The sequence below is a fragment of the Myotis daubentonii genome, unplaced genomic scaffold (genome assembly GCF_963259705.1).
Source record: "Myotis daubentonii unplaced genomic scaffold, mMyoDau2.1 SCAFFOLD_150, whole genome shotgun sequence".
NCBI lineage: Eukaryota > Metazoa > Chordata > Mammalia > Chiroptera > Vespertilionidae > Myotis > Myotis daubentonii.
Genome location: NW_026775490.1, coordinates 15,444 through 29,917, shown reverse-complemented (window position 1 = coordinate 29,917; position 14,474 = coordinate 15,444). Strand labels below are relative to the sequence as shown.

Here is a 14,474-nt window from a genome sequence, read left to right as displayed (position 1 = left end):
TTTACTCCAGTGTACCCACAGTCATCTAACACCTGGCAGTGGTTATACTTCAAAATACCCGAATGTCATGCTTCAGCGAGGTGTCCTGGGCCTAGACAAATCGCTCGGAGGGATGGATGGTGCAGCCTGCAGCCTGGTGACTGTGTTCTCTCCCTGACTCACTCTAAGACACCTGCCTCGAGCTACCACTATAAAAAAGAAAACTGAAGGAGCAGGGATGAGGTCTATTACTCACTCTCCTGTTCCTGCAGGCTGTGGGCCAGGGTGTGGTCCTCCAGGACAGCGAAATCTCGACACACTGCAGAGGATGAGAGAGAAAGGCAGATAGGAAAGCTCATTAGTAATATTGCAACATAAAAAGAAAAGCATGTTCTTTACTTCAAAAGTCAATTCTCATATTTAAGATGATCAACTTTATAACTTGCACTGCACAAAACAGTGACTAGTTAGCATAGTCTTCTTTCACACACACAAAAAAACCACATAAGTACCTGCTCAGTGACAAGCACAGGGTATCACAAAATAATGGTTAGTTCTGGTCTTTGGCCTAAAGGTATTAACCACAGAATCAGAACCCCAATGTCAGGAAATTCCAATAGACAAGAATGTTTTGCATATTGCAGCTGACAGAAAACTGAGTTGTCACGTGGTCAGAGGAGCTAAATAAACCTTGGCCAATGCTTCAGCCACCTGGGGTCCAGAGGATCCTCTCCCATAGACTTAGGTCTATCCTGGTGTCATCAGGAAAAACATACCTTCATCAGTCCCTCTGGTAGCAGCAGATCTCTACTTTAAGGATAATCACATTCTTTAATAGGTCCACACCCTTAGACATGAGTTAGAACTAGTTCTCTAGATCTCTCTAAAGGTAACTGTCTAAAAAGAATCTGCAAACCAAAAGAAAATGGGAACCTCAGAGTATACCAGAATCCTGCCCCTAACTTTGCCTCCACCTGGAGATCCAGGCAAAGCATTTGCTGACCTATTTTCTTAGAAGCAAATGAGAAGAGAGAGTCTCCAAGGTCCATTCTACCCCAAATTGCAATTTGAACTGCTGCTTCTTAAAGCAAACATACAGGCAGAACTCATGAAAAGTGATGTTCTGTTTGTTTGTTTTAAGGGTGTGTGGTTTAGGTGATATGTCTTTACTCTATTCCAAATGTGTAACTGACATTAAAAAAGAAAATTCCCCAAAGCCTCAGACTACTGTAATGTGCAAGACTTATGAAAATGTCCCCTAGGGCTTACCAGAGGTTATAGATGTCTTTCTACAGCTTTGGATTTGCCTGTAAGGACATTTAACTGAAATGGAGAAACACTCCTTTGTCATGCTTAGCACTATGTATGTGTACTACATACATTCATACAGCCCTGGCCCTTACTGCAACAAAAAAGTAGGCAGAGCTTAGAGAAGTCAAAGTTAGTCTCAAATGGTTTTATGATGGAGGAATCATTTTTTCCCCAAAACCATATTAAATTGAGTATTACCTTAGCTTACCCCTTGCTCAAATGCAACTGCAAAACCAGTAATTCCAATAGGAAGTCCTGATTAGATATATTCTCACCAAACTCGAACTTCAGGCCCAGATGTATTACCCAATACTTCATAGGATGAAAGTGCATACAAGATAAACTGGTTAACTCTCCCATTTAGTAGGTGGGAAAAGATTAGGGCTAGAAGGAAGAAAGAGCTTATTAATGCTATATAGCAGGGGTGGGCAAACTTTTTGACTCGAGGGCCACAATGGGTTCTTAAACTGGACCGGAGGGCCGGAACAAAAGCATGGATGGAGTGTTTGTGTGAACTAATATAAATTCAAAGTAAACATCATTACATAAAAGGGTATGGTCTTTTTTTTCAATAGTTTTATTCATTTCAAACGTGCCAGTTGCGGTCCGCGGGCCGTAGTTTGCCCACGGCTGCTATATAGTGTGTTGGTAATAGGACTGGGAGTCCTTTTCTGAGCCAACCAGCATTCTTTCCTTCCCTAAAACATGACACCCTCCTGGACTCCAGGGAAACCATGGTGGGAATAGACTGAAAGAAGTTATTCTCCACTAACATGAATTCTCTAAAACATTTAGCTCACTAACATTAATTAAATGGCTAGAATATGTATGGATTTAGTTCATAGAAAATGAATATTCAGAATGAATTAGCTAAAGTTACATCTTGTGCAAAAGAATGCTATTTTAATATATGGTCTTATTATTTGAAGCACTTTTATTATACAACAAAGGCTTATGTTTATATATTATAGTTAGTATTAATTTTAGATTAACTAAGATTATATTAATTTTAGAATAACCTTATTATTTATCAAACCATGGGCAGGAACCTATTATTAGGTCAGAAAATCAGTTTACTAAGTCTGGGACAAGCATTTAGAAATGGATAGGCTAGAAAACAGAGGATATCACACATCTACAGGAAACTACGGTTTGAAGAAACACTTTCAATTGTATACACACGTGTATATGAAATGTATTATGCCACAATGTAAAATAGACATCACTGAGGATTACACTCAAATAGTTTAAAAGTCACTTCAATTTATGTTGTTGGGGTAGAAAGTTACACCAGAAAAATGTATTTTATGTTTTTAATGTGTTGACTAAAATTAAAAATTATAAAATTACTGCAGTTTTCCATGGGATAACCATGTGAAGAACTGCAATAACTTTATATTTATTTTACTCAGCACAGCATTAAAAACAATGTTGTGCAGTACGCCTGGGGGGCAGGGGAAGGGGACAGGCGGGAGGGGGTCCAAGGAGGAAGAAAAGGGGGACATATGTAATACTTTGAACAATAATTTTTTTAAAAAAAAATGATAATGTCATAAAAAACATAATGTTTACGGATACACACACCTGAAGTAAAAATATGGACTTTTTAATATATGGCACTAACATAAACTGAATTTAGAATAGTGGTTACCTCTAGAGAAAAGCAAAGGAGCAGGAGTGCCTTCGCTAGATAAGGTAGGTATTCTACTGCTTTATAAATGAGGAGAGAAGGTTGAAGCAAATAAGGTAAAATAGTAACATCTATTAAATTTGGGCAATAAGTTCCTGGGTTTCTACATTAACTGTGCTTTTTGTCATGTTTTATGTTTAGACCAGAGGCGTGGTGCATGAAATTCGTGCATGGGAGGGGTGTCCCTCAGCCCGGCCTGCGCCCTCTTGCAATCCAGCACCCCTTGGGTAGGATCCCTAGGCCTGGTTAGTAATCAGGGCCTATAGGAGCTTTCCTTCTCCCAGCTGCCGGCAGCTGGCCCTTCCCCACCACTGCCACTGCTTGCCGTCTGTGTGGTGCTGCCCCCACTCCCCCACCACTGGTCGCCTCCCTCTGCGGGTGACAGGCGTGGGGTGCGATAGCTTGGCTGGCCTGGGCCCCCCTCTGCAGGGCGATCATGGGGCCATGGTGGGCCCCCTGACCAATCGCATTGCACCCTCCTTGGCTGGCCTGCCACCAGTGCGTGTCATAGCGTGGTCGTCTGGAAGGTCATCTGGATGGTCGTTCTGCTGTTTGGCTGATATTCATATTACGCTTTTATTATTATAGATAATCACATTTTTAATTATATAATTAAATATTATATTTTTTAAATCCACATCTTTCATTTCATCAGCAGCATATATTTACGATGCTTGACAGATCATCAACAGGTTCAAAGAATTTATATATTACAAGTTAACCTTAACAATAACTCTTCTTAATTTCCTAACATTTAAATATTAAGATTAAAGTATATTCAATTACTGTGATTTGTCCCTAAATTCTCTTACAACAGCAGCTGAATTGGTATCCACAAAATATAGGTTGGCCTGGGCTAGAAGGCAAGGTAGAAAATATTCAAAAGCTACATAGAAGCATACACACTCACACAGAGAGTGGTATTGTTAGTACAGGGACTTAGCACTGCAGAGTAAATAAGAACTTCCAAATATATAATCTCATTAATATTGATATTTTATTTGTTCAATCTACAATTTCTTCTGCATGGCTCTAGTTTTTTTCCAGATATACCTCTGCATTCTCTGCATCACTACTCTAATGTGAGCTGGAAAAGTCACACATCCACCCACCTCTGTCAAACACATTTACTGAACACATTTCACAGCCAGGCCAAGTTCAGGCCCTGATGTTTGCTTCTTTTCTAATCTACTCTACTTTGAAGTAAACAGTATAAATAGCATAAACTCATCTTTCAACCTAAGATAAACCACTAGGCCCTGGGCTTTCACCCTCCCACTTCCCAAGCTTTCCTTCCTGTGTGCAATTCCACTTACTCCAATCTCAGGCTGATTTTGCGATTAAGGGAACCACATCCAGCCCTCAATGGTGTGTGGCCTCTTCCTTCCTACCCAAAGATTTTCCCCAAAGTTAGAGCATGGTGGAGCTAAGTCTATTTTGCACCATTAAAACCATGTAACTCTGCCTCCTTGTTTAGAAAATCATCAACAGAAAGATGCACACTTTATCATTCAACTCAGCACACAGCTGCCGCTCATCCAGTTGCAAACTCTTCAGAGCAGGGCCCTGTGGGCCTAATTTCTGTACCACAATTAGGACTGAAGCAGCGGTTCTCAACCTGTGGGTCGCGACCCCTTTTGGGGTCGAATGACCCTTTCACAGGGGTCACCTAAATACATCCTGCATATCATATATTTACATTACGATTCATAACAGTAGCAAAATTACAGTTATGAAGTAGCAACAAAAATAATTTTATGGTTGGGGGTCACCACAACATAAGGAACTGTATTAAAGGGTCATGGCATTAGGAAGGTTGAGAACCACTGGAATAGAGGATATAGAAACACTTTCAGAGATGCACATTGATTGGAAAGAAGAAAAAACAAAACAAAGAAAAACAGGTGGTTAAGGTCAAAGAACAGTAAGAGTCCCATAGACAAAGAAAATAAACAATATTGTGAACAGAATTAAGTTCTGCCCTTGCAATGGCATCACAAAGACGAGCAAAAGTTTTCAAACATCATTTAAATAAAAATTAGAAACCTCCTTTATTCCCATTAAAAGACATACAGCTATAGTGAGCTTTTTAAATCCAAATATGTACATATAAATAGTAATTTAGTTTACATTAAGCCAAGCAAGTTTCAGGAATGAAAACTGGGATTTTATATATAGACTAGGGGCCCGGTGCATGAAATTCGTGCACTGGGTGTGTGTGGGGGGGAGTGTCCCTCAGCCCAGCCTGCCCCCTCTCACATACTGGGAGCCCTCAGGCGTTGACCCCCATCACCCTCCAATCGCAGGATTGGCCCCTTGCCCAGGCCTGACGCCTCTGGCCTAGGCGTCCGGCCCGGGCAGCGGGGACCCACAGCTGCAGCGGCCCCGCGATCGTGGGCTTCGCTTTAGGCCCAGGCAAGGGACCCCTAGCTCCTGGGACTGCCAGCTTTGACCGTGCCCAGCTCCCATCGCTGGCTCCACCCCTACTTCCTGCTATCACTGGCCAGGGTGGAAAAGGCGCCTGATTCTCCAATCATGGCTGGGGGCAGGGCAAAGGCGGCCCCAGGGCCGCCTTTGCCCTACCCCCCAGCTCTTAGCTCCCCCCTGGGTTTCCGATCACTGTCAGTGGCAGGGGGCTTCTTCCTGCTTTCCCTTTCGCCTCCCTGCATTGTGCCTACATATGCAAATTAACCGCCATCTTGTTGGCAGTTAACTGCCAATCTTAGTTGGCAGTTAACTGCCAATCTTAGTTGGCAGTTAATTTGCATATAGCCCTGATTAGCCAATGAAAAGGGTAGCTCGTACGCCAATTACCATTTTTCTCTTTTATTAGTGTTGATAGGTATAGATATATTATCTTTCTACACAGACACACAAATGTTGAAAGAAAAGCTGAACCAAATTACAATTTAAATTTATTGCTGGTTTAAATAGATGAGGAGGTTCAACATGCTGTCCATCCACCACAAAGATGACCAATCCTGTGGCTTATTGTAATGGCCAAGTATAAAATCCTAAAGGTACTCTCCATAATCCTGCACCAACCTTGTAAACCTATAGTATACTTTGACTATAGTTGAAATACCTTTCAACTTAAATTTTATTTAGAAAATAGTAGAAAAGATAAACATCAAAATCCTAACATTATGTACTCTATGACTACACTGTAGCTTAATTTTCATTTTTAAACATTACTCTATTTCCCAATTTATCTACCATGAAGGGGAATCTTATTATCTATAATCCTTTTCATAATATTTTATAACAAAAGATATATATTTTAAATCTTATTTAAGCAACTCAACATTGAAGCAACAAATATAGGGTGGACAAAAGTAGGTTTACAAGCCTGGCCAGAGTGGCTCAGTTGGTTGAGCGTTGTCCTGTGCACTGAAAGGTTGCCAGTTTGATCCTTGGGTGGAGAACTTATGGAAGGCAATCGATTGATGATTGATTCTCTCTCACATCTCTCTCTCTCTCTCTCTCTCTCTCTCTCTCTCTCAGGATGTTCTCAGATGAAGAAAGGAGGTTTACAGTGGCTTGTATAAAAAAGGATGTGCAGGTTATGATTATTACAATAGCTTCATTAACTCTGTTTTGTGTCCTCACAACTGTAAACCTATGTTTTGCCCACCCTGTATTTAGTAGGGGGAAAAAATGAGTTATATACTATCACTGTTTTACTGATTCAATTTAACTATACCATTTCCTTAAGGTTATAAAATGAAAGGTTTTGATTTGTTTTTTAAATATGTTTTTATTGATTTCAGAGAGAGAGAAAGGGAGAGAGGGATAGAAACATCAATGAGAGATCAATCGATCAGCTGCCTCCTGCACTCCACTGATTGGGGATGGAGCCCAAACCCCTGCCCCCTGCATGTGCTCTGAGGACCTGGAATCAATCCAGTGACCTCCTGGTGCCTGGGTTGAAGCTGAACCAACTAAGACACACAAGCCAGGCTGTTTTGCTTTTTTAATGAAAAAAAGTATGCTAACAAAAACAAAGTCTACATAAGGCCCCAAATTTGTATCTGATCTTCCTGAGAAACAAAGCAAGCAGGGAAATATGAAAAGTTGCTCATTATCATAAAAGAGAAATAACACTAGTTCTTCACTGGAGAGAAGTGTTTTACTAGTAACAAACATGAAAGTAAGCTCAGTTATCATGCTGGAATTTAAAAAGAAATAACTAAATTATATAAAGGACACCATCAATAGTTCAAGCATTAGTTTTAAATGTGTGCCTATACATATATACACAAATACACACACACACACACACACACACAAGACTGAGCACAGTAAAGAGACATTTTCAAACACAAAACAACTGATTTAATCCCAACATTTCAATCTGATGCAATTTATCAAAATAGGTTCCTAAGTGTGTTTTTTCTAATCCCCAAAATTCAAAGTTAAATGAAAATCCCAGCAACCCAAACCACTTGTTTGGCAAGTAGATATATTATAGCTGACCACAGACACACTAGGTTTGTAGGCAAGTGGGTTTTGAAAATGCTGAGATAATATAAGTCTTCAAATCAGAAGTACTACTTTAATATCACAGACCATCTACATCATTATCAGAGACCACAGAGTAACTGGGCAACTTATTGGAAAAGTGAAAATGGCTGAGTCAGAAATTTCCATCTGACAGGGTAAAAGACTGGGAGTGAGTGGAACAGTGAAAAGGAGGGTGAGGGAAGGTAGCAGGGTGGAAAAAGCAATTTTTACTCATGCTGGTAGAACTGCTGGATAGAGATTAGACTTCCCATAAGAAATATCTGACTTAAGTTATCATAAATGACAAAAAAATATATCCACAAACACAATCAACCTCAAAAGGTTCCTGTGTTGCAAGCATAAACTGTATGGAGTGCTGCTTTTGAAAACAAACATTTCTGTACTGGCATTAACAAAAGAAAAAAGCTACTCAGGAAAAGTAACAACTCAGATCTTGTCTATTCTTAGAAAATGCAGACGCAGATATTAACACAAATCGCTCAAATCGAGCTTCCTTTCTTCTCAAAAAATATCTCATAATCTCCAGGTCATTTAGTCTGAGTTCCCAGCAAATTGATGCTTGGGTTCTGCATTTGCATTTTCACCAAAGGATCACTAGGCTCTCCTCAAAACACCAAGTGACCATGCCTCCACATGGCCCAATGTTGGATAAAGTAGATGTTAGAAAAGATTTCCTTAAACTGGACCAATCTGTATGTTCTATCGGCCCATCATTATTCCACCTACCTAATCATCTACAAAAAATTCACACTGATGCCGCTAGTCACATGTAGCTATTTCTTTAAATTAATTAAAATTAATTTTTTAAAAATTCAGTTCCTTAGTCTCACAGCCACATTTCTAGTGCTAAAAAGCCCTATGGGACTGGTGCCTACCATTTGGGACAGTGTGGAATAGAGAACACTCAGTAGCATTTAAAACCACCTTAACTGCGCGTGCATGTGTATGTCAGTGTACATGTGTGCTTATGTTTAACCAACAGATATAACTCACTTTGCCAGTATGGACAACCAAAGGTCTTGAATATATATATAGGGAATCCCCAAAATATGTATATACACTTTGAATGATTATAAAGTGTTTATTAATATATAGTTCATTTTCAAAATTTAAAAGAATTTACAGAAATAAATACCTTTTTTTGGGGGGGGGGGGTCAATGCCTATTTTCAAACTGATGACCCTTCTGGTCTAGGCACTGATGATAATGCAAAGCAATGAAATCACAAACATCTAGAATCATTTCGTTCAGTATTTGTGAGCCCTCAGTTTGTCAATTGTTCCCAGTTTTGTACTTTAAGCTTTATATTTTACATATCCCCATTAAAAAAATTTAGTTCATAGTTTTTTTTGTTCAAAGCTTAGTCTGGCTTCACCCATTATTTCAAATCAGTTAAACCTAAAAAAGGGTGAAAATTAAGTGAGTTATTACCTGTTAAAGTGTGTATACATTTTAGGGGAGGGTACACTGTGTCCCTAAAAAATATGTACACATGTTGAGTAATTATAAAGGCAGTGTTTGTACTTCAACTGCATTTTCAAACTTCCATGGCATTTTCGGATGAATTTCCTTTGTTCAAAGCTTAGTCTTGCTGAAAAGAAAGAAACATCAATTGAGCTATCAGCTGTTAAAGTGTGTATGTATGTTTTTGGGACACCCTGTATTATTATTGGTCTTTTGTTAGCCACTGACTTATCTTCAAAGTGTGCTTATATATTACTCTCCTATGCTCTTCTTCTTCATCAGCCCTAAAGGAATGGTAGTTCAGCTAACTTCAACAGAGTGGAAAGATCGAGTTATTCTACATTTACCAAGCAAACACTGTGTATACACAGTCACAGAAACCCAGCGGTCAAACCTGCACTTGGAAAGGAAAGTGAACTGGTATTCGATGCAGTTAAAGAAATTCAATTCTGGGAAATATAACTGCTACTGAATAAACCCAACAGATATCTAATAATTTACACCAAATCTTAAAGAATTGGACTCTGAGTAGCAAATGTGTGCATTTGTGAATTTCAACTGACCTTGAAAATTAAACTGATCACAGATGGAGAAGCAGTCTCTGAAATTTACTGCCTGTGGTGCCTTCTTTAAAGAACAACTACATTTTACATGGATGCTCCACTTTAGAACAATTTAGGGATATATGAATTTACACAGAAGTTAAATAAGTAATTACTCTTAAAGCCACAAAAATGATTAAAAGGAAGAGTGCTTTAAAATGATTCAGCTATTTTTAATGGGTTTATAAATTTTCATAATTAAACATTAAAAAATGGCTACCAGAATTATACTTAGAAAAAGATGAAACTCATACAGTTTTTCTGTAGTACATTGCACAGAGCACTGGTAATATAAGATATTCAGTTACTACTTACTGCACAAGGATGCAATATGGTGTAACCAAGAGTACTCTTACTTTGAGTTCAATTCTGGCACTAACACTCACTAGGATGAATAATCTTAACAAATTAATATCACTCATTTTTGCTCACCTATAATAGTCATTGTAAGTACTTGTGCACTGAAGAAAAATTGTACATAAATTTTAAAAGTACTCACAAATTAGCCTGGCAGGCATGGCTCAGTGGTTGAGCATTAACCTATGAGCCAGGAGGTCATGGTTCAATTCCCAGTCAGGGCATATGCACAGGTTGTGGGCTTGATCCCCAGCGTGAGGCATGCAGGAAGCAGCCGATCAATGATTCTCTCATTATTTATGTTTCTATCTCTCTCTCCCTCTCCCTTCCTCTCTGAAATTACATATATATATATACACTCACAAATTATTCGGATAGAGGCAGACAGTCTATGTAGAAAACAATAGACCACTAATAACCACATGGGGTCCTCAAAAGGATAAATACCATTATATAAGCAATAGCAGACAGTTTTTTCAAAGCAATTTTCCACTAAGAAAATCCAGATAGTAAGAATTTATGTCTTTATTTTGATTCCATGTAACCCTAAAGAAACTCCAACCTTCTGTTGTTCCACTATTTGAATGGCACTTTTCCTGGCACTTAAACAAGCCCTCAAATGGTTTGGCAGCCCTCAAATGGTTTGGTTTCTCTGTTTGCCTTAACCTAGAAAGAAAAGCCACCCATCTCCTTAAACCTCTTCAGGATAAACCCAGTCATGCCCATTAAAACCCAAAAGATCACATCCAACCCAACTTAAGTACAAGTTTACACCAAGGGAAGAAAAACCATTTTGGTTTATTGACTTCATATTACCAGAGTTTCCTTAAGTACTAGCTACTGCAAATTCTATTTATCCTTGAGTCAGATATTTCCACTTTCAACTCATCTTCCATGAAGAGATACATTAGCTAGCACTTTCTTTCCTATTAAGATTAGGTAAATTAATTATAATTTCAAAAATTTTTTTGAGATAATACTCAAAATCCCCCCCCAAAAAAAAACAACAAACAAACACACACACACAAAACTTTATTATAAATAGTGGTCATGGGATATGTAAGTGTGGTAAAATATTCTCTCAGAATTTTGCTACCATCAAGAAAATTGCAACACACACATTCCCACTCTGGTAACCATTTGTCAGACCTCTACACACATTTCCAGTAATCTTGGATTATGTAAATCTAAAGTATGAACAGGAAACAAGTGGGTAAATCTTGAGATTTCTGGAATTCTACTCCAATATGCTCAATAAGTGGTGATGTTTAGTGACTAGAAATATATCTTTTCTAAAATGTATCTTGAGATCATGGGCACACTCCTAGAACAACTCAGTTTACAATAATCTAAGGGAATGCCTCCCTGAAGATCAGGAGACTGACCTTCCTAACTAGAGGCCTGATGCATGAAATTCATGCATGGGTAGGGTCCCTAGGCCTGGCCGGTGAACAGGCCCGATCTGCAGGGCGACCAGCAGGGCAATTGGGGAGGGTCCCCGCTGGCATCCGCTCTGGCTGGTCTGGGGCCTGCAGGCTGGAGGAAGCTCCTGCATTGAATTTCTGCACCCTGGTGGTCAGTGTGCGTCATAACAACCGGTCATTCCACCAATCATTCTGTTGTTTGGTCAATTTGCATATTAGGCTTTTATTATATAGGACTAGAGGCCTGGTGCATGAAATTCGTACATGGGGGGGGGGTGGCGGGGTGTCCCTCAGCCCAGCCTGTACTCTCTCCAATCCAGACCCCTCAGGGGATGTCCAACTTCTGAGCCTAAACTGGCAGTCAGACATACCTCTCACAATCCGAGACCACTGGCTCCTAACTGCTCACCTGCCTGCCTGCCTGATCACCCCCCTGCCAGCCTGATCACCTCTAACCACCTCTGCCTGCCGGCCTGGTCACCCCCAATTGCCCCCCCGCCAACCTGGTCACCCCCAACTGCACTCTGCTGGCCTGGTTGCCCCCAAATGCCCCTCCCCCGGCTGGCCTGGTCGCCCCTAACTGCCTCCCCCACCAGCATGGTTGCCCCTTACTGCCCCCCTGCCAGCCTGGTTGCCCCCAATAGCCCCCCTCTACCAGCCTGGTCGCCCCTAACTGCCCCCCCCTCCAGCTTGGTCACCCCTTACTACTCCCCTCTGCCAGCCTGGTCATCCTTAACTGCACCCCCCTGCCAACCTGGTCGCTTCCAAAGGCCCCCCCGCACCGGCCTGGTCACCTCCAAAGGCCCCTCCTGCCGGCCTGGTCGCCCCTCTGACCCCCCTGCCAACCTGGTAGCCCCAAACTGCCCCCACTGCTGGCCTGGTCACCCGCAACTGCCCCCCCCCCCCACCAGCTTGGTCGCCCCTCACAGCCTACCCCTGCCAGCCTGGTTGTCCCACGCAGCCTGCTGCTCAGTTGTTTCATCGTCCCTCACTACCCCCCATAGCCCGCCTGGTCACCCCACACAGCCTGCTGTTCAGTCATTTGGTCGTCCCTCACTAACCCCCCTGCTGGCCTTGTCGCCCCACTCAGCCTGTTCAGTTGTCCGTTCGGTTGCGATGGCCCCTGGCTCTTTATATATATAGATTATAATGCAAATAGGCTTACATTAAAATCAGACTCCCTCTCCTACAAATAGAGTCTATGCAGAAGAAAGAAACAACCCAACAATACATTGGAAGATGTCTCAAAGTACACCCAGAAAGCTCCTATGCAAACAACAGGGAGTTGGGCATTGATCTTAAGAACCAATTCTCTCAATAACCACTGTGACTCTCTATGTAGTTCATTAAATGGGGATATTTTATTTTTTTTGAGAAAAAAATCTGTATTACTTTAGTGGTATTTAAGTTAAATGGTTCTCTATTCCCAAAAAAGCTGGAAACTCAGCTGGTGCTATGGGAAGAAAGAAGCAAAAATTGACACTTAGTGGTAAACTCCATAAGGAGGAAACTGAGATGTCTTCAATACTACAAAATTTAACAGAGTGCATAAAGTAGCAACTTGATTGTTTTGGATTTTGCCTGGTGTTTAAAGAATGTTTTGGAGAAGAAAAACAACTTTACAGATCAAGATTCAAATATTGTTTACTTATACGCTAAAAACCTTGGGCTGGTTATGTAATGTCTTTGAGCTTCCGGTTCCTCATCTATAAAATGAGGTAGATATTGTGAAGATTAAATTAGGTAAGTGAAGGTCCAAAGAAAACATCTGTCATTCAATAAGAAGTTCAGGAAATGGAGCCTATTATATCGGCATCATCAGAGATAGTGAATTCTTATAATTAGTTATTTTATACTAAGTGTTTCTACTAGTCAGGTCCCACTAAGTCACTGATTATCACAGATCCAGTCACTTTTGTAGCATAAAATCAGTACTGGAATATGCAGTCACTACTTCCTCTTATGAATGTCTGGAAATGTTTCCTGGAAAGGAACTGCAACATAATCAACAGGTCACGACATTTCTATAACTCTTCTAACCTTTTATGTCCAACTGAGGGTGAACAAGCTTCATACAGACGTGGGCCTGAGTGAAAGGGAAATCAGTTTGTCTAAATTGTTTAATAAGCTCCACCACTCCGAACTTCTTTCAGTTGAAGGTCCAGGATTAGAAAGCAAAGTACAGTTCTATGTGAAAGTCATGTAATTATTATAGTTTATGAAGATAGAAGAAACATCAAAGTATCACCATCAAGAAAGACAGGAGGGTAGAATATTGAGTCGAAGTACAGCCAATCAAAATCTAAACAACATAGTAATATGAAGATTTAAAATATTGCATGCCCAAAACTAAACAATTTTCCTATTATTTGAGTCACTCTAGTAAAAGCTTTTCGTCAAATCCACCTGTAAGAAAGGTGGATATTTCTTTTCTAAATTATAGAAATGTTATCGCTTTAATGTTGCATGTACGGAACAAACCAGTTGAAGTACAAAGAACCCTGTTTTAATCCCAGATACCTGTCAGAATTTTAGTTCTGGCTATCAGCAGCAGCTCACCAAGTGACCTTTAACAAGTCACTTTCCAAATCAGAAACTCAACCTATAAAGAAATAGTCCAAATTTGCTTTAAGAACACAACCAACGCAAATATAAAGTTGTAGAAATATAGCTGAGTATATCTCTTTGATAGAAGCATGTCATCTAAAATGTGATAGTCACAGCCTATATGAAAAACTATCCATATAGGATGACTGTTGTGTTAACTTTCTCTGGCACCAAATATTGCTTTCTTCATTGTTGCTGATTTTACTATTTATAACACAAAAAAAATGGTTAACATCTGCTTTTATCCATCTGTCAGTAGCTTTAACCCTCATAAATCTTAAAATAGCTTTTCATTTAATCTGATGTTTTATAAAAAGGTAGGCTTTTCCTGTTTTCAGCTAGCAGTTCTCACAGAGCGTTCAGTATCAGAGTAAAAGGAGACCATGTTATCAGTCACTTACTGTCTAGTCTAGTGAATATAAATGTAGCCCGTGCCATTTACTAAAAGGTTTACCTGGGGTCAGGTGATGAGAGTACAACCTGGGAAGGTAAACACCTTCTATATTCAGAAAGTTT

At 40.1% G+C, this 14,474-nt stretch overlaps 1 protein-coding gene across 1 annotated transcript in view; it reads right to left on the bottom strand.

Moving 5' to 3' along the window:
* LOC132225750 (coiled-coil domain-containing protein 50-like) overlaps positions 1-14,474 on the bottom strand; it is a 44,840-nt gene that overhangs the window by 16,077 nt on the left and 14,289 nt on the right. Inside the window, exon 2 of the mRNA XM_059680730.1 lies at positions 236-298. Within this exon, the coding sequence (XP_059536713.1) occupies positions 236-298 (63 nt within the window). The remainder of the gene's footprint in view (positions 1-235; positions 299-14,474) is intronic.